The sequence below is a fragment of the Bombina bombina genome, chromosome 6, assembly GCF_027579735.1.
Source record: "Bombina bombina isolate aBomBom1 chromosome 6, aBomBom1.pri, whole genome shotgun sequence".
NCBI lineage: Eukaryota > Metazoa > Chordata > Amphibia > Anura > Bombinatoridae > Bombina > Bombina bombina.
In genome coordinates this window covers 841,597,046-841,618,485 of record NC_069504.1, presented here as the reverse complement: position 1 = coordinate 841,618,485, position 21,440 = coordinate 841,597,046, and the positions used below count along the sequence as shown (strand labels likewise).

The 21,440-nt window shown below is 39.9% G+C and overlaps 1 protein-coding gene across 1 annotated transcript in view; it reads left to right on the top strand.

The window, feature by feature from the left end:
* Nucleotides 1-21,440, top strand: part of LOC128663753 (A.superbus venom factor 1) — a 489,422-nt gene that overhangs the window by 226,356 nt on the left and 241,626 nt on the right. The window contains exons 14-15 of the mRNA XM_053718238.1: nt 16,610-16,765; nt 16,977-17,106. Of these exons, the coding sequence (XP_053574213.1) occupies nt 16,610-16,765; nt 16,977-17,106 (286 nt within the window). The remainder of the gene's footprint in view (nt 1-16,609; nt 16,766-16,976; nt 17,107-21,440) is intronic.

Genomic DNA, 21,440 nt, shown 5'->3' with positions numbered 1-21,440 from the left:
AGACATCCGGCGCGGAGCATCCTCTTCTCCTACTGAACAATAAAGGTTCCTTTAAAGGGACAGTATAGTGTAAAATAGTTTTTCCATTAATGTGTTTACAATTGCTTTTTGTTCCAACTGCAGAGTAAAAAATGTATGAAAATTAGCTTTTTAAGGTTTATTTGTGTATATTAAAGCTCTGATTTTTTGTTTTGAAGCCACAACCTAATAAAATAGGTTGAGCTTGTAGCTATAATCAGATCTCATTACTGTATCACATTGTGTACATATACCTGCTTCTTTATCTTATATCTGTCCATAAAACAATCACCAGTACTTTTAGAGAACAATGGAAAAATCAATATTTTATTACCTTATCTCTGCTATAGCCCACTGGGAGTGTAATTTATTCTGCTGGCTGTGTTTACAAAGCTTATCTATAGCTTGGACCTGCGGCCACAAACTTTCAGAATAGGTGGGGATACCACATGCTAAATCAACTATTTAAAATGCCAATATAAGGTTAAAGGAGCTATTTGTAAACAATTTAATACACTCCAGCAGATAAAGTGGATCATTGGAAACAAATTAAAGGGGAGAAAATTTTTGAGTAAACTGTCCCTTTAAGGGATGTCATCCAAGATGTCGTCCCTTGAATTCAGATTGGCTGATAGAATTTTATCAGCCAATCGGAATTAAAGGTGGAAAAAATCCTATTGGCTGATGCAATCAGCCAATAGGATTGAGCTTCAATCCTTTTGGCTGATCCAATCAGCCAATAGGATTGAGCTCGCATTTTATTGGCTGATTGGAACAGCCAGTAGAATTCAAGCTCAATCCTATTGGCTGATTGGATCAGCCTATAGGATTGAAGCTCAATCCTATTGGCTGATTGCATCAGCCAATAGGATTTTTTCACCTTTAATTCCGATTGGCTGACAGAATTCTATCAGCCAATCGGAATTAAAGGTGAAAAAATCCTATTGGCTGATGCAATCAGCCAATAAGATTGAGCTTCAATCCTATAGGCTGATCCAATCAGCCAATAGGATTGAGCTTGCATTCTACTGACTGTTCCAATCAGCCAATAGAATGCAAGCTCAATCCTATTGGCTGATTGGATCAGCCAATAGGATTGAAGCTCAATCCTATTGGATGATTGCATCAGCCAATAGGATTTTTTCACCTTTAATTCTGATTGGCTGATAGATTTCTATCAGCCAACCGGAATTCAAGATACACTATCTTGGATGACATCCCTTAAAGGAACCTTGATTCTTTCGTAGCCCGTCGAACGAAGAGGATGCTCCTCGCCAGATGTCTTGAAGATGGAGCCGCTCCGTGTCGGAAGGATATAGATAGAAGATGCCTTCTGGATGAAGACTTCTGCCTGTCTGGAGGACCACTTCTTGCCGCTTGGATGAAGACTTCTCCCGGCTTCGTTGAAGATGGATGTCCAGTCTTTAAAAACTGTAAGTGGATCTTCGGGGGTTAGTGTTAGGTTTTTTTAAGGGTTTATTGGGTGGGTTTTATTTTTAGCTTAGGGTTTTGGCTGAAAAAGAGCTAAATGCCCTTTTAAGGGCAATGCCCATCCAAATGCCCTTTTCAGGGCAATGGGGAGATTAGGTTTTTAGATAGGATTTTATTTGGGGGGTTTGGTTGTGTGGGTGGTGGGTTTTACTTTTGGGGGGGTTGTTTGTATTTTTTTTTACAGGTAAAAGAGTTGATTTCTTGGCAGTTTAGTTTAGGCTAGGGTTTTTTTTATTTTGGGGGGACTTTTTTATTTTGATAGGGCTATTAGATTAGGCCTAATTAGTTTAAATATTTGATCATTTCTTTTTTATTTTGTGTAATTTAGTGTTTGTTTTTGTAATTTAGTTAATTGTATTTAATTAATGTAATTTATTTAATTGTAGTGTAAGGTTAGGTGTTAGTGTAAGACAGGTTAGGTTTTATTTTACAGGTAAATTTGTATTTATTTTAACTAGGTAGCTAGTAAATAGTTAATAACTATTTACTAACTAGTCTACCTAGTTAAAATAAATACAAACTTAGCTGTGAAATAAAAATAAAACCTAAGATAGCTACAATGTAACTATTAGTTATATTGCAGCTATCTTAGGGTTTATTGGATAGGTAAGTATTTAGTTTTAAATAGGAATTATTTAGGTATTAATTGTCATTTGTATTTAGATTTTAATTATCTTAAAGTTAGGGGGTGTTAGAGTTAGGGTTAGACTTAGGGTTAGGTTTAGGGGTTAATAACTTTAGTATAGTGGCAGCGATTTTGGGGGAAGCAGATTAGGGGTTAATAACAGTAATGTAGGTTGCGGCGATGTTAGGGACAGCAGATTAGGGGTTAATAATATTTAACTAGTGTTTGCGATGCGGGAGTACATCGGTTTAGGGATTAATATGTTTATTATAGTGGCGGTGATGTCGGGAGCGGCAGATTAGGGGTTAATAATTTATTTTAGTGTTTGGGATGTGGGAGGGCCTCGGTTTAGAGGTTAATAGGTTGTTTATGGGTGTTAGTGTACTTTTTAGCACTTTAGTTATGAGTTTTATGTTACGGCTTTGTAACATAAAAGCCATAACTACTGACTTTCAGTATACGGTACGGATCTTGTAGTTATAGGCTGTACCGCTCACTTTTTGGCCGGACAGGCAAACTCATAATACTGGCGCTATGGAAGTCCCATTGAAAAAGGACTTTTTGAAAGCTGCGGTAGTTACTTTGCTTTATGGCCAAAAAAGTGTGCTGTACAGATATACCTGCAAGACTCGTAATAGCAGCGGTAGTGAAAAAGCAGCGTTAGGAAGCTTTTTCACTCATAACGCAAAACTCGTAATCTAGCCGTTTGTTATTAATAAAGGTGTGATTATTTTTGCACTTCTTGTCTCAGTCTGATTCCTGGCACCCTGACATTACGCAAGGGCTATGAATCCTGATGGTGATAATAATCCAGCTTTATCTGCCATCATTTCCAGAATTGATGAACAGGATCACTGCTTGGATCAATTTGCACTAGCCCTGCAAACCCTGCTGACTTGCACTGCACATTTGGACCAGAGTGTCCCACAAGTTATGGCTGCTCCTGTTTCCGCTGCTTCACCTAGTCCTTCCAGGAGCATGTCCTGTTCTGCACCTGTACCTCCGCATTATGGAGGTGATCCTAATCTGTGCAGAGGGTTTTTGAACCAGGTGGACATTTACTTTGAGATGTTACCTCAGATGTTTCCCTCTGACAGAGCTAAGGTGGGATTTCTCATATCTTTACTCTCTGACACGGCCCTTGCCTGGGCTAATCCCTTGTAGGAAACTGTGGGAGAATCCCAGGCGCCTACCCTAAGGAGGCTAGGTTAAAGTGTCAAAAATACCAATGTGATTATAAAATTGTAACACACTGCATTTTATCATGGATCCATGAAGTTTGCCTTGTAATTTGTTTTAATTTGTTTTAACTTGTGTTCATTGTTTTTAACCATCTGTTTTTAAGTATCTGTATCTATATATTAAAACATATTTTATAACCACACAGGTATATTCTACAATTTTATAATCACATTGGTATTTTTGACACTTTAACCTAGCCTCCTTAGGGTAGGCGCCTGGGATTCTCCCACATTTCATTCTCTTACATTGGGTAACAGCTAGGAGTCACCCGCTTCCAGGCTTATAGGTTATTATTAGGCGCTGAGGTCTATTTTTCTATACCCTTGTAGGAAATTAATAAACCTGTGATTTCTAATTACCCTGAATTTGTGGCCTCCTTTCGAAGGGTATTTGATGTTCTGGCTCGCTCCTTCTCTGCTGCTAAAAGACTCATGTCCATTCAGCAAGGTACAAGATCTGTTGCCCTGTATGCCATTGAGTTCCGTACGCTTGCCACAGAGGTTGGTTGGAACAATGAAGCCCTTGTTGCCGCCTTCTTTTATGGGCTTTCTGATGTGATTAAAGACGAAGTTGCTGCCAGACATTTACCAGAGGATCTTGAGGCTTTGGTGTCTTTTTTAATCCTAATTGACATCAGTCTCAGAGAGAGGCCCTCTTTTAAGGAGCGCTTGCGGAAGCCTCCTGTACCATTGTCTCCTACGTTGTCGTTCCCACCCATGCCTCCCTCTTCTCCCATGTCTCCTGGTCCCGAGTCAACAGGTACTGCTGTGCCAATGCAGTTGGGATTTAAGCGTCTCTCCGTGATGGAGAGGGCCTTTAGGAGGAGGGAGGGGCTCTGTCTCTATTGCGGGTTACAGGGCCACCTTTTAAAGTTTTGTCCTACACGGCCGGTTAAACACTCGCACCTAGGGTCCTGTTAGGGGCAGACCTTGGGTGGTTTATACTCGTCTCCGGAACCGCTAAAGGAGAAACCTTTGGTCACAGTTGTCGTTTCCTGGGTGGACTCCTTCATAGTCACCCAGGCTCTTGCAGCCGGCTATTTCATTGACAGTGCTTTTGTATCACAGCACTCCATTCCTGTATTGCCTCGGTCCGTTCCACTTGCTAATGAGGCCATTGATGGAAGGCCTCTTCAGCCTGCACTTGTTACTCACAGAACCACTCAGTTATCCATGGCTGTTGGGGCTCTCCATTTTGAAACCCTCCAGTTCCAGGTGATTAACTCTCCGCATTTTCTGGTTGTTCTGGGTTATCCCTGGTTCCAAAAGCACAATCCCAGTTTCGACTGGCGTAGGTCCGACATTTTGTTGTGGTCTTGGCAATGTATTTCCACTTGTCTTCGGAAACCAGTCAAAGTCCTGTGCACTTCTTCGGTATCTCAATTGCCTGAGTTCCAAGAAGTTTTTGACAAAGTGCGTTCCGATACGTTGCTTCCTCACCGGTCTTAAGATTGTGCCATAGACCTGCAACCCGGAGCCATTCCTCTTCAGGGCCGGGTTTACCCTCTCTTGGTTGCAGAGAATTGTGCTATGGAGGAGTATGTTGCTGATGCTCTGTCACGGGGATCATTCACAAATCCTGCTCTCTTGCAGGGGCTGGCTTCTTCTTCGTGAAGAAAAAGGGTGGCGAGTTAAGACCATGAATCGATTATAGAGGTCTTAATCGTCTTACCATTAAGAATGCTTACCCTATTCCGCTCATTATGGAACTCTTTGACCACCTCAAGGGAGTTACAGTCTTTTCTAAACTTGATTTGAGAGGAGCGTACAATCTTGTTAGGATTAAGGAGGGCCACGAATGGAAAACAGCAGGAGCGGGCATTATGAGTATCTTGTAATGCCCTTTGGCCTATGTAATGCTCCAGCTGTTTTCCAGGAATTTATTAATGATGTTCTACGAGATATGTTGCAACAGTGTGTTGTGGTGTACTTAGATGATATCCTCATATACTCACCACAGTGACAATGGCCTGTTTTGTAAACTCGAGAAATGTGAATTCCATCAGACTCAAGTAACTTTTCTAGGTTATGTAATCTCTGTTGCAGGGTTCTCCATGGATCCTGACAAGTTGTCTGCAGTCCTGCAGTGGCCTCGCCCATTTGGTCTTCACTCTACTCAACGTTTTTGGGCTTTGCCAATTACAATAAGAAGATTATTAAAAACTTTTCTTCCTTGGTCAAACCTATCACTGTCATGACCCATAAGGAGAATGAACCACTCCATTTGTCATCTACTGCCAATAAGGCTTTTGAGAGTCTTAAGACTGCCTTTGCTGCCGCTCCAGTTCTGGCTCATTCTAAGGTCGATGTGTCTGAGACTGGAGTAGGAGCCCTCTTGTCTCAACGTCCTATGCCTAACGGTTCCTTGCATCCATGCAGCTTCTTCTCTAAGAATTTGTCTCCGGCAGAGTGCAATCATGAAATTGGCGACAGGGAATTACTGGCCATAATTTTGGCACTCAAGTAATGGAGGCACCTTCTCTAGGGTACTAGCGTACCAGTGCTCATTCTTACTGACCACAAGAATTGGACTTATCTATCTGAAGAAAAACGTTTGTCGCCCCGACAGGCCAGATGGGTGCTATTTTTGTCTCGGTTTAATTATGTGGTCTCCTACCTGCCTGGTAGTAAGAATGTTAGGGCTGATGTCCTCTCTCATCAATTTTCACCTCTGTCCAAGGAGGAGTCTGTACCTATTTCAGTTATACCTCCTGACCATATTTTGGCTACCATAAATACTAATTTGACCTCTCCCTTAGGGGAGGAGATCCTGGCTGCACAAACCAATGCACCTCCTGAGAAACCTAGTGGTAAGTGCTTTGTACCTGAGAATCTTCAAACTAAACTATTGCACACTTACCACTATCCTAAAGCTGCAGGTCACCCGGGCAAGAACCTAATGATTTGGTCTGTCACTCGACAATTCTGGTGGCCATGTCTTTGTTCTGATGTTTTTGCGTATGTTGCCTCCTGCCCAGTCTGTGCACAGAATAAGACTCCTCAACGTCTACCTGTAGGTTTTCTTCAACCTATTGCTAATGGTGAGGGTCCTTAGACACATCTTTCCATGGACTTCATTGTCGAGCTCCCTGTTTCCAATGGCAATACTGTTTTCCTAATGGTGGTTGACCGTTTTTCTAAAATGTCACATTGCATTCCCTTGAAGAAGTTGCCTACTGCTCAGGAGCTTGCTTCAATTTTTGCCCGGGAGGTCTTCCGTTTACATGGGTTACCCAAGGAGATAGTCTAGGACCAGGGTAGCCAGTTTGTCTCCAGATTTTGGCGTTCCTTTTGTGCTCAAATAGGGATCCAGCTTTCCTTCTCCTCCACATATCACCCTCAATCCAATGGGGCTGTGGAACGGTCTAATCAAACTCTGGGACAGTTCCTCCATTGCTATGTCTCAGATCACCACAGTAACTGGTCTAAACTGTTACCTTGGGCAGAGTTTGCTCGTAATAGGGCTATTAATGCTTCCTCCCAGTTATCCCTGTTCATTGCCCGATTCATTAATGTCTCAGGGAATTCCTGCTTTGGAGGAGCATCTCCAGCAACTCCGTTCAACGTGGGTGCAGATTCAGGATTGCCTTCATCATTCTATGCAGCGCCAAAAGTTCCAGGCTGATCGTAGGCGTCTGCCGTGCCTTCCTACCAGGTTGGTGAGAGGGTTTGGCTGTCCTCACGCAACTTGAACCTTCATGTGCCTTCCAATAAACTGGCTCCCGTTATGTTGGTCCTTTCTGGATACTCCAACGGGTCAATCCTATGGCCTACGCTCTTCCTCCAGCAATGCGCATCTCCAATGTTTTTCGTGTCTCCCTCTTGAAACCATTGGTTTGTAATCGTTTTATCACTGTGTTGCCTCGTCCCTGTCCTATCTTTGTTGAAAACTATGAAGAATATGAGGTCAGCAGCATTATTGACTCGTGTGTCCAGGGGTCGCGTACAGTATTTTGGTTCACTGGAGGGGTTACAGTCCCGAGGAGCGTTCATAGGTTTCCTCCTCTGATGTTCATGCTCCTGCCCTCCTCCGTGCCTTCCATGCCCGTTTCCCCAATAAGCCTTTTGTCCTCCCACGGGGGAGGGGTCATTGAGGGGAGGGTACTGTCAGGGCTTTTTCCCTGCTTTGTTTGCTATGTGCTGCTGACAGCCATTTTACTCACCTTTCTTGCTGAATCTGGTTCAGAGTGTGTGATGCTGCTCATTTCCTGCACGCAATCTTATGGCCAGACTGTTGTACATCATCCATGTGAGACAGTTTGCAGTCTCAGAATTGTGATGTCATCACTTATTATTCAAAGGGCCTCTGTACAGTATGCTTTGCCCTTGCGTTGTCTCAGACCTGTTTGTGAGTCCCTGTGTATTACTTGGCTAGTCTGACGTCTCTTCTGGTTCCTGATCCCTGGCTTGTTCCTGACTTTGTTGTTCTCCTTGTTCCTGATTCCTGCTCGTCTGACTACTTGCTTTGGCTCCTGACTCTGCTCGTCTGACTACCAGCTCTGGTTTTGACTCCTGGCTTGTTATTTTACTTGTGGACTTTTTATTATTTTTGTTATTAAAAGGTGTGATTATTTTTGCACTTCTTGTCTCAGTCTGATTCCTGGCACCCTGACACATAGAGATACACATATACACATCTAAATATTTATATGTACGTATACAGTATATATCTATATATATGTTTATATGTGTGTGCATATGTATTTATATGTGTCTATATATGTATTTACAGATATATATACACATATAAACACATAAATACATATATAGACACACACATATATATATATATATATATATATATATATATATATATATATATATATATATATATATATATAAGTTCATTAGAGCCCTTTGCAGTCAAGTAACTGAAAACATGAAAAAGCGTACTTATGCAAAATTCATACGGGTAGATTTAGAGTTTGGCGTTAGCCATTAAAAGCAGCGTTAAGGGGTCCTAATGCTGCTTTTTACCGCCCGCTGGTATTTAGAGTCAGGCAGGAAAGGGTCTACCGCTCACTTCCTTTCCGCGACTTCAGGCTACCGCAGATCCTCTTACGTCAATTGCGTATCTTATCTTTTCTATGGGATTTGCCTAACGCTGGTATTTGGAGTTTTGGAAAAAGTGAGCTGTAGAGCCTCTACCGACAAGACTCCTACCGCCAAAAAAAGTCAGTAGTTAAGAGCTTTATGGGCTAACGCCGGAATATAAAGCTCCTAACTACTGTGCTATAAAGTACACTAACACCCATAAGCTACCTATGTACCCCTAAACTGAGCCCCCCCCCCCACATCGCCAACCCTCTAATACATTTTTTTAACCCCTAATCTGCCGACTGGACACCGCCGCCACCTACATTATCCCTATGAACTCCTAATCTGCTGCCCCTAACATTGCTGACACCTATATTATATTTACTACCCCATAATCTGCCCCCCCCAACATCACCGCCACTTACCTACACTTATTAACCCCTAATCTGCCGACCGGACCTCGCCGCCACTATAATAAATGTATTAACCCCTAAACCGCCGCACTCCCGCCTCGCAAACACTATAATAAATTTTATTAACCCCTAATCTGCCCTCCCTAACATCGCCGCCACCTACCTACAATTATTAACCCCTAATCTCCCGCCCGCAACGTCACCGCTACTATAATAAAGTTATTAACCCCTAAACCTAACTCTAACCCTAACACCCCCTAAGTTAAATATAATTTTAATTAAACAAAATAATATTCCTATAATGAAATAAATTATTCCTATTTAAAACTAAATAGTTACCTAGAAAATAAACCCTAATATAGCTACAATATAACTAATAGTTACATTGTAGCTATTTTCGGATTTATATTTATTTTACAGGCAACTTTGTATTTATTTTAACTAGGTACAGTAGCTATTAAATAGTTAATAACTATTTAATAGCTACCTAGTTAAAATAAGTACAAAATTACCTGTAAAATAAATTATAACCTAGTTAAAATAAGTACAGAATTACCTGTAAAATAAATCCTAACCTAAGTTACAAATACACCTAACACTACACTATCATTAAATTAATTAAATAAATTACCTACAATTAGCTAAACTAAAATACAATTAAATAAACTAATCTATAATACAAAAAAAACAAACACTAAATTACAAAAAAATAAAAAAATATTACAAGAAGTTTTAACTAATTACACCTAATCTAAGCCCCCTAATAAAATAAAAAAGCCCCCCAAAATAAAAAAAATACCCTACCCTATTCTAAATTACAAAAGTAATCAGCTCTTTTACCAGCCCTTAAAAGGGCTTTTTGCGGGGCATTGCCCCAAAGTAATCAGCTCTTTTACCTGTAAAAAAAATACAACCCCCCCCAACATTAAAACCCACCACCCACATACCCCTACTCTAACCCACCCAAACCCCCCTTAAAAAAAAACTATCGCTAACCCCCTGAAGATCTCCCTTCCTTGAGTCGTCTTCACCCAGCCATGCCGAATTCTTCATCCAAGGTGCGCAGAGGAGGTCCTTCATCCGGTAGAAGTCTTCATCCAGGTGGCGTCTTCAATCTTCATCCATCCGGAGCGGAGCGGAGCCATCTTCCAAGGAGCTGACGCAGAGCCATCCTCTTCATCCGGAATCTTCGTACACAATGACGGTACCTTTAAGTGACGTCATCCAAGATGGCGTCCCTTCAATTTCGATTGGCTAATAGGATTCTATCAGCCAATCGGAATTAAGATCGGAAAAATCTGATTGGCTGATTCAATCAGCCAATCAGATTGAAGTTCAATCCGATTGGCTGATCCAATCAGCCAATCATATTGAGCTTGCATTCTATTGGCTGATTGGAACAGCCAATCGGCAGATTAGGGTTCATAATAAAATGCAGGTGTCAGCGATAGCGGGGGTGGCAGATTAGGGGTTGATAAGTGTAAGGTTAGGGGTGTTTAGACTCGGGGTTCATGTTAGGGTGTTAGTGTAGACTTAGAGAGTGTTTCCCCATAGGAAACAATGGGGCTGCTTTAGGAGCTGAACGCTGCTTTTTTGCAGGTGTTAGGTTTTTTTTCTGCCAGCTCAGCCCCATTGTTTCCTATGGGGATATCGTGCACGAGCACGTTTTTCCAGCTTACCGCTACCGTAAGCAACGCTGGTATCGAGGGTTGAAGTGGAGCTCCTTTTCGGAGCCTAATGCAGCCACTCAGACAACTCTAAATACCAGCGTTGTCTTAAGGGTGCGCTGGGAAAAAAGCAGCGTTAGCTATGCGGGTCTTTACCGACAAAACTCTAAATCTAGGCGATAGTTAATAAAGTTTTCAACTGTGTTTATACTGTAAATATTTCCCGTTCCAATGTTCTTCACATAGGGGGAATATGTTCTAAGTATTTTTAAATAGTTATTCCTATATATACTGTATCTGTATATACCTCTACCTATATATAATCTTATATATATATATATATATATATATATATATATATATATATATATATATATATATATATATATATATATATATAGGTATAGATATATATTTTACAAAAAAAACATCAGATACATAAAGAAATATTTATTTAAGAATAAATGGAACATATTCTGCTATATGAAGAACATTGGAAGTGAAATAATCATATTTCATGTCGGATTAACGCACTTGGTTAAACGTGATCGGGAGTGCTAATTTGTGCTCCACTCGTATTCTTGCCCATAGTGAGTGCGTTTTACTGACTATATTGATGAGGAAACAAACAGGAATTCAGTGCATTGACAGTAAATTATGGTTTGTGTCTACAAGAACAGAAAACAAAGTGATTTTCCATGCTTGCAATGTGTATTAAAAGAACAGTGTTTCCTAAAAAATACATTATTATTGATTATTTCAATAATGCTAAAGATATAGGGGTAAATTTATTATTGTGCGGACGGACATTATACGATGTAGTGTATCATGTCCGTCGCACATCGATAAATGCCGACAGCATACGCTGTTGGCATTTATCATTGCACCAGCAGTTCATGTGAACTGCTAGTGCAATACCGCCCCCTGCAAATTCACGGCCAATTCGGCCGCTAGCAGGGGGTGTCAATTAACCTGATCGCATTCGATCAGGCTGATTGCTGTCCGCCCCCTCAGAGGTGGCGGACGAGTTAAGGAGCAGCGGTCTTAGGACAATAAAAAGGTTACTTGGGAATGTTACATTATATTCACAATAAAAAATGGTATGCAATGAGATTGCTAATAAAGTTTTTTTCTAGTAGACAAGTCCCTCTTTTAAAAAATAAGAACAGAACACCTTGCAAGAAAAAAAGTGCTTTGATTTCTGTACCTCACAATAGGGTTGCTCTAAAATATATTATAACCCCCCAAAGCCCATATGAGCCCCTATTTCAAAGGTTGAATGACAATTTAGTAAGGTGATCACAGTAATAGCAAAGTTCACTTGGTCATTTTCAATATTATTTCAATATTATTTACTAAAAACTAAGCAAAATATACATTGTTTACAGTGTGTGTCGCAGCTCTCTCACATACTATGAAATATAAATATAATAATAGTATATTGTGAATCTGCTGGGCCTGTTGAAAAAAATTATATAACTTGTGTGGGTCACTCAAAAAGTGTGGCAATAAGGATTAAGGCCTCTAGTTATCAAGCCGTCAACCGCAAATACGCTGGTATTCCGCAGCGTATTTGTGGCGAGGCTGATTCGCCTTAGTTATCAACCCCTACTGCCCGGCAAAAGTAAAATCTAGTGACGTAAGCTACGATCCACCGGTCTCAGTCCGACACAGATCGATGGTTACGTCACTACAGATGTTCCGAACGCAAGTTCGGCACAATCTGACTACTTTTGGTAGTTATCAAACTACTTCCCGGTACGCTCGCCACTATTCCGGGCCAGCGTACCTGGATTTCAATCGCCCTGGAGGCGGCGGATCCCATAGGAATCAATGGGAGTCTGACCATAGCGAAAGCTTATGTTCGCTGCTGCCCGATATCCCATTGATTCCTATGGGAAACGTCTACACCTAGCACCCTAACATGTACCCCGAGTCTAAACCCCTAATCTGCCCCCCCCCCCTACACCGCCGCAACAAAATAAATTTATTACCACCTAAACCGCCACTCCCGGACCCCGCGCCACCTACATTATACATATTAACCCTAAATCTGCCGCCCCCTATACCGCCGCCACCTACATATACTTATTAACCCCTATCCTGCGGATCCCAGACCCCACCGCAACTAAATAAATTGTTTAACCCCTAAACCGCCGCTCCTGGACCCAACCGCCAACTATATTAAAGTTATTAACCCCTATCCTGCCCACACTACACCGCCGCAACCTACATTAAACTCATTAACCCCTAAACCACCGCTGCCGGACCCCGCCGCCACCTATATTAAACTTATTAACCCCTAAACCTAAGTATAACCCTAACCCTAACACCCCCCTAACTTTAATATTATTTTAATAAATCTAAATAAAACTTACTATTATTAACTAAATTATTCCTATTTAAAAATAAATACTTACCTGTAGAATAAACCCTAATATAGGCTACAATATAACTAATAGTTACATTGTAGCTATTTTAGGATTTATATTTATTTTACAGGCAACTTTGTATTTATTTTAACTTTGTACAATAGCTATTAAATAGTTAATAACTATTTAATAGCTACCTAGTTAAAATAATTTACAAAATTACCTGTAAAATAAATCCTAACCTAAGTTACAATTAAACCTAACACTACACCTATCATTAAATAAATTAAATCAATTACCTGCTACAATTAAATTGAATTAAATAAACTAAACTATAGTACAAAAAAAAACAACTAAACTACAGAAAAAATAAAAAGAATTACAAGAAGTTTAAACTAATTACACCTAATCTAAGCCCCCTAATAAATAATAAAGCCCCCCAAAATAAAAAAAAGCCCTACCCTATTCTAATTATCCAGTAACCAGCTCTTTTACTAGCCTTAAAAGGGCTTTTTGCGGGGCATTGCCCCAAAGTAATCAGCTCTTTTAACCTGTAAAAAAAATACAACCCCCCCCAACATTAAAACCCACCACCCACATACCCCTACTCTAACCCACCCAAACCCCCCTTAAAAAAACCTAACGCTAACCCCTGAAGATCATCCTACCTTGAGTCGTCTTCACCCAGCCGAGCCGAATTCTTCATCCAATCCTGGCGATGTGGTCCTCCATCCGGGCGAAGTCTTGATCCAAGCGGCAAAGAAGAGGTCCTCCATCCGGGCGATGTCTTCCTCCAAGCGGCATCTTCTATCTTCTTTCTTCCGGCTCCATCTTCAGACCGCCGACACGGAACATCCACCTTCCCGACGGACTAACAACGAATGAAGGTTCCTTTAAGGGACGTCATCCAAGATGGCGTCCCTCGAATTCCGATTGGCTGATAGGATTCTATCAGCCAATAGGAATTAAGGTAGGAAAAATCTGATTGGCTAATTCAATCAGCCAATCAGATTGAAGTTCAATCCGATTGGCTGATCCAATCAGCCAATCGTATTGAGCTCGCATTCTATTGGCTGATCGGAAACAAGTCAATAGAATGCGAGCTCAATCAGATTGGCTGATTGGATCAGCCAATCGGATTGAACTTCAATCTGATTGGCTGATTGAATCAGCCAATCAGATTTTTCCTACCTATATTTCCGATTAGCTGATAGAATTCGAGGGACGCCATCTTGGATGACGTCCCTTAAAGGAACGCTTCATTTGTCGATTAGTCCGTCGGCGATGGTGGATGTTTCGCGTCGGAGGTCCTGAAGATGGAGCAAGAAGAAAGAAGATAGAAGATGCCGCTTGGAGGAAGACATCGCCCGGTGGAGGACCTCTTCTTTGCCGCTTGGATCAAGGCTTCACCCGGATGGAAGACACATCGCCCCGGATTGGATGAAGAATTCGGCTCAGGCTGGGTGAAGACGACTCATGTAGAATGATCTTTCAGGGTTTTAGCGGTAGTTTTTTTTAAGGGGGGTTGGGTGGGTTAGAGTAGGGGTATGTGGGTGGTGGGTTTTTAATGTTGGTGGGGTTGTATTTTTTTTTACAGGTAAAAGAGCTGATACTTTGGGGCAATGTCCCGCAAAAAGCCTTTTTGGTAAAAGAGGCTGGTTACTTGGTAATTTAGAATAGGGTAGGGCATTTTTTATTTGTGGGGCTTTATTATTTTATTAGGGGGCTTAGATTAGGTGTAATTAGTTTAAACTTCTTGTAATTCTTTTTTATTTTCTGTAATTTAGTTTTTGTTTTTTTTGTACTATAGTTTAGTTTATTTAATTTAATTTAATTTGTAGGTAATTGATTTAATTTATTTAATGATAGTGTAGTGTTAGGTTTAATTGTAACTTAGGTTAGGATTATTTTACAGGTAAATTTGTAATTATTTTAACTAGGTAGCTATTAGTTATAAACTATTTAATAGCTATTGTACATAGTTATAATAAATACAAAGTTGACTGTAAAATAAATATAAATTCCTAAAATAGCTACAATGTAACTATTAGTTATATTGTAGCTATATTAGGGTTTATTCTACAGGTAAGTATTTAGTTTTAAATAGGAATTATTTAGTTATTAATAGTAAGTTTTATTTAGATTTATTAAAATAATATTTAAGTTGGGGGGTGTTAGGGTTATACTTAGGTTTAGGGGTTAATAAGTTTAATATAGGTGGCGGCGAGGTCCGGGAGCGACGGTTTATGGGTTAATGAGTTTAATGTAGATTGCTGCGGTGTAGTGGGGGGCAGGATAGGGGTTAATAACTTTAATATAGGTGGCGGTGGGCTCCGGGTGCGGCGGTTTAGGGGTTAAAAATGATTTATTTGCGGCGGGGTCCGGGATCCGCAGGATAGGGGTTGATAACTTGAACATAGGTGGCGGCGGTGTAGTGGGGGGCAGGATAGGGGTTAATAGGTATGATGTAGGTGGCGGCAGGGTCCGGGAACGGCGGTTTAGGGGTTAATACATTTATTATAGTTGCGTTGGGTCCAAGAGCGGCGGTTTAGAGGGTAATAACTTTATTTAGGTGCGTGGGGGGCTCTGGGAGTGCGGTTTAGGGGGGTAAAACAGTGTAGTTTAGTGTGGGTGCTTAGTGACAGGCTATGAGAAAAGCTGCGAAGAAGCCTTGGTGCGCGGCTTCTTGACAGCTTTTTTGATAACTTTGGCGAATGTATTCAGGTCCGCGGCGGCGACGGTAGACGAGATTAGGCTAGCGTATTGGACCGGCGAATGCAGGAAAGTAGACGGCTTCATACATAGAGGCCTAAATGTAGGTATCAAAAAAACTCATAAATTGGCTCAGCACTGGGGTATAAGAAATGCTTAGTAGTGAAATGGTTAATAATAGGCCTCCATAGATTGGAGCTGTTGAGAGTGAATACGGTGGAGAGTCAGTTAGTTAAATTCAGCCACTATCCTCTGGTATATCTCTGTCTTTGAGAAATAAAGGCAATAAATAAAATGTATGTTTATGACTCTATTGTCCTCTACTGGTCACATGTGCATGTAGGCGAGCACACTGCAATAGTGACCGATTATATACATGATGCAGTTACATCATTTTACGGCTGCTGCTTCTTAACTTAAGTTTCCGGTGACCCGTAAACTTGGGGGTAGATTGCAGCATCCACTGCTTGATAAATCCATCCCCATAAATATTGTTCAGTTTTCTTTAAGCATTCTGTATATGAAAGAACTGCATTAAATTCATTTTTAGTCATTCTCAAAAAGGGATTTTTAGTACAGTTGTCCAGGGTGTGTTTGTGTTTTCAAAGCATGCTCTAATTATATGAAAGGATAAAGTATGAAGCAATGTTAGCACTTCCCTTCAGGTGCTCGCTGCCAGCCCTGGTTCTCCCAAACCGTGTATAGAAATTGTTCCAGAAATTGTTTTAACTTTATGCTCTTGATAAAGGCTTCTTTTAGCCGAAACGCGTTGAGCTGTATTTTAAATAAAACCTGAATCTCGTGAGCATAACCAGTTTGTGAGCCTACCACATTGTCTGAAATCTGCTACACTATTGTGAGCTCTTTTATTTTGGAGGTGAAAACAACAAGGTTGACTCAGAGGACGTGGGCAGCTTGGTTTCCTGGAGGTGACACAGCGCCGCCACTTTCAACACTTTCTGCTTCTAATTATATGGTATTGCAATGGTTAATACTTTTGCTGGTTCTAACATTTATTTTTTTTTAAACACAGATGGAGGTGTCTACTGTGAAGCAATTTAGAGTCTATGAACCTGGGACCACCATTAGGCTGAAGTTAAAGGCAGACTACGAGGCCTATGTTGGGTTGGTGGTTGTTGACAAACGTGTTTATGGGCTGAGCAAGAAGTTTAAAATCTCACAAAGCAAGGTGAGGAGACCACAATGCAGCATTCAGTAACAACTGACACTTAATACATGGGATATGTTTAGATACATACAATATATGTGTGCACATTATCTACAAGTGTTGATGGTAATTTTAAAAATGGGGTATGTTTAGATACATATATGGGTGGACATAATCTACAAGTTATGGTAATTATCCTACTGTCCCATGCTTCTTTTGCTCTATTTCTCAGGTGTGGGATTCTGTGAAGAAGAATGACATTGGTTGCACTGAAGGAGGTGGTGCTGATGCTGCAGGAGTATTTTATGATGCTGGCCTAGCACTTCAGACAAACTTTAACATAACAACTGCACACAGATCAGGTACTTAGCTTAGACATTTCTGAACTGGTAGTGAGTACTACAGCTTTACCCACCTAAGGAGCACTAATGGAACCACAACTAGTGCTATATAAGTAGGGGGACTGGTGGAGTTTATACAACTAGGGAATATAGATAGTCAATATATATAATACCTTGTCCAGTGGGTGATTTGAAAACAAGAAACAATATAATCAGAGAGATAGAGATAAAATTGTCAGTATTCATTCTTTTTTTTTTTAAGGGGTTAATATTTACACTAACATCAGGGGTAGACTGGGAATAAAAATCAGCCCTGGAAAGATTGCAGAGCAGCCCTATATTTCGTAATGTCCACAGATTACACGCACAACATATATAGACACACCTGTATGTATATATATATAGTATATATATATATATATATATATATATATATATATATATATATATATATATATATATACAGTATATATACATACATACATACATAAACACACACACACACACACATACACAGATAATTTTGGTGTGCAAGGTTCTAAAAATATAAGATAATATAAAAATAGTGTTTATCTTACACCGTAGTTTATGATAAACTAAGCTGCAATAATAATAATAGAAGTGAAATGCTGATATTTATGAATTAATATTTTAACAAGTGTAAAAACATAGGGAATGCAGAACACCCCTCACATTTTTGTAATAATTTTATTATATCTTTTCATGTGACAACACTGAAGAAATGACACGTTGCTACAATGTAAAGTAGTGAGTGTACAGCCTGTATAACAGTGTAAATTTGCTGTCCCCTCAAAATAACTCAAAAACAGCCATTATTGTCTAAACCTTTGGCAACAAAAGTGAGTACACCCCTAAGTGGAAATGTCCAAATTGGGGCCCAGAGTGTCAATATTTTGCGTGGTCACCATTATTTTCCAGCACTGCCTTAACCCTCTTGGGCATGGAGTTCACCAGAGTCCTCTTCCACTTCTCTATGACAACATCACGGAGCTGTTGGATGTTAGAGACCTTGCGCTCCCCACCTTCCATTTGAGGATGGTCTGAGCACTGACAGGCTGACCCCCCACCCCTTTAACCTCTGCAGCAATGCTGGCAGCACTCATACGTCTATTTCCCAAAGACAACCTTTGGATATGACGCTGAGCCTGTGCACTCAACTTCTTTGGTCGACTATGGCGAGGCCTGTTCTGAGTGGAACCTGTCCTGTGAAACAGCTGTATGGTCTTGCCCACCATGCTGAAGCTCAGTTTCAGGGTCTTGGCAGTCTTCTTATAGCCTAGGCCATCTTTATTTAGAAGCAGCAATTCTTTTTTTCAGATCCTCAGAGAGTTCTTTGCCATGAGTTGCGATGTTGAACTTCCAGTGACCAGTATTAGTGGAGTGTGAGTGTGATAACACCAAAAAAAAATTAATTTTTTTTTTAATAACATTTTTTATTGAGGGTAATGAACAGTGACATATGAAATAGTGACATAGAAACAGTACATATGTCCAGATACATATCAAAGTTAGAAAAAACATCTTTATCATTCTAGAGTAGGAAATAGACTAAGTCTAGAGCAATGAGATGTCAATGCCATAGCCAAAAATGGCATGTCAAACCCACAACTACACTAAGTAGAGCTTGAACTGTAGAGAATAACAAGACAGCAATTATAATATAATAATGAGAATATAGGTTCTGACATAGATTATAAAAGTATGTCTGGGCTGTGGAATATAAAATGTATAGAAGATAGGATTGAGAGTAAAAAGAAAGGACTTAGATATGACGGATATGATTGACTGGAACAAATGTTACATAAAACCTCATTTTATAGAATAATTTATCTGTTCAAAGTGTACTATGGTAAGGTGGGGGTTGGTTTTTATGGTTTTTATTTTGGGGGGGGGGGAGATTCAGCGGGCAAGAGTTGCTCTGATTAAAAAAAAAGGGGAAGGGAGGCGTGTCCCGGGTGTTTGGGGGATACCATGCTGTTCCTATTATATAGTTTAGTAGGATCTCTATGGAGCTGATTATATACTGATTGGGATGGGCTGAAGAATAGAGAGTGGTAGAAGAGAGCTACGAATATGGGAGGGTACTTAAGGTAAAAAGTCTATCAGTCGACATGTAGTGCTGAACTTAAAGGGACACTGTAACCAAAATTTTTCTTTCGGATTCAGATTGAGCATGAAATTTTAAGCAACTTTCTAATTTACACTCCTATTTTCATTTTTCTTTCGTTCTCTTGCTATCATTATTTGAAAAGAAGCATCTATAGCTTTTTTTTGGTTTCAGTACTCTGGACAGCAATTTTTTTATTGGTGGATGAATTTATCCACCAATCAGCAAGGACAACCCAGGTTGTTCACCAAAAATTGGGCTGGCATCTAAACTTACATTCGTTGCATTTCAAATAAAGATACCATAGAATGAAGAAAAATTTGATAATAGGAGTAAATTAGATAGTTGCTTAATATGGCATGCTCAATCTGAATCACTAAAGAAGAATTTTGGTTACAGTGTCCCTTTAAAGAGGTTAGGGATGTCTGGTTTTCAGGGATAGAGATGCCGGCTATTTGTGGATCTCTATGAGGATGGGCTATAGTACATAAGTTACCGAATTGGCGAGTTTTTTGCAATTGCCGATTATTTCGAATCTAAAGTGGACTTGATAGGGGGGATCTAGTTTTCATGTAGTGCCCAGAAAGTGTAGTTTCTTGTGAGTGTAGATTAACCCATAGCTGTAGTGTACAAAGTGATAAGATGTAGATATGTGTGCAGATATTTTAAGGTTCAAGAAACAATAAAATTGATATTAGTTTTGAGTAGGACACATTAATGCATATAAATGTTTGCTGTCTAGTGAGGTAAGTTCTGGGGGTAGTTACAGGAATGTAACTGTATCATATTGGGGGTCCTAATTCAGCTTGTGGTGTCCGTGTAAAGCAACCAGGATGAGTGGGTATGTAAAAAGCGTATGTCAAAAGAGACCATAGTACAAGAGCAGGCAAATAAGCAAAAAGGAAAGGTTAGTAAAACAATAATTCCCATAATATTCAGGTAATAATTGTACACATCTCTGGTATCAGCTAAGACTTGCTAAGCATATAAGAAAAGTTAAGCTCAAAGCTGAGCAGCTATAGCCTTTCTAGAGCTATAAAGGAGAGCATTCTGTAATGCTGTACATGGGGATTAACCTTTCATGACAATAGAGCACGTAGATAAAACAAAAAATATGATTTCAGTGATCTCCATCCTATTATACTGACATGCACTGTTACAAGAAAGGAGTGGACTTTTAAAATATTTATAGGCATACTAGCAGAACCAGGGCTATCCAATATCCTTAGGGGCTTAACTAGGTGAGAAGGGGTAGTATTGAGACAGAGGGAGATATGGCTAAGTTCTGATTAACATAAGAAGGTTAAAAAACCTCATGATACTAAAATTCTACAACATCCCTAGGAGACTTGTAGCTATATATAGGAAAGGTGCAACTGTGTAAGAAAAATATGAACATTGTTTAGTTTAGAATAAATCCAGAAAGGTCATCTAGTTGTCAAGACATATAACGAAGGGCTAGGCAACCATACAAGAGACTATAAGGATTACATATAAGGAGAGATCTTCTCTGAACTTGTGTTGAAGTGGTAGAATGTCATCTAGTCCAGATTTGAGAAAATAGTCCCAAAATACCATCTATTGCAACTTCTATATTTAGGAAAGAGGATTTTTAACTTAGGGATATACCAAGAACAAGTTAATTGAAAACAGGCATTAGTGTAAACCATATGAATTAGACTGCTAGTCAAGATGCCAACTATGCTGAGCTTTATGAGCAACTTGTAAACTTAGCTCAAATGGTCATAAGGGGATGTACTCTGAAATCTCGGCCGCAGCCCAGAGGGATACCACTATGAGTGTATATTTGATGGTAGTTAGCTGCAACCTATCTCTAAACAAATGATAAGAAACCATGCCAGTGAAATTCAATATCACCATCAAACCCACTCATCAAAGAGGCTTACCCCTATTCACTAATATGGAAATGGTCTACACTCAAAAAGTTAGTTAGGATATAACAGGAGACTCTAAACCCATAGCTAACAGACATACATTTCTAAGGTACATATAGCAATAACATACAGATTTGTGCTAGGGTACGCAATCCCTTAATAGCTTTGTGGTGAGTATATTCCCATGGTATATTCCCATGTACAGTCTATTCTTAACTTTTAACAACCAGGAGGGAAAACCGAGTTCCAAAAGAGAGAGAAGGAAACATGTTTCACAACGTAAACAATCAGCAATAGTAGGCTACACAGTTTGAGAGAGATCTGGTGTCCTT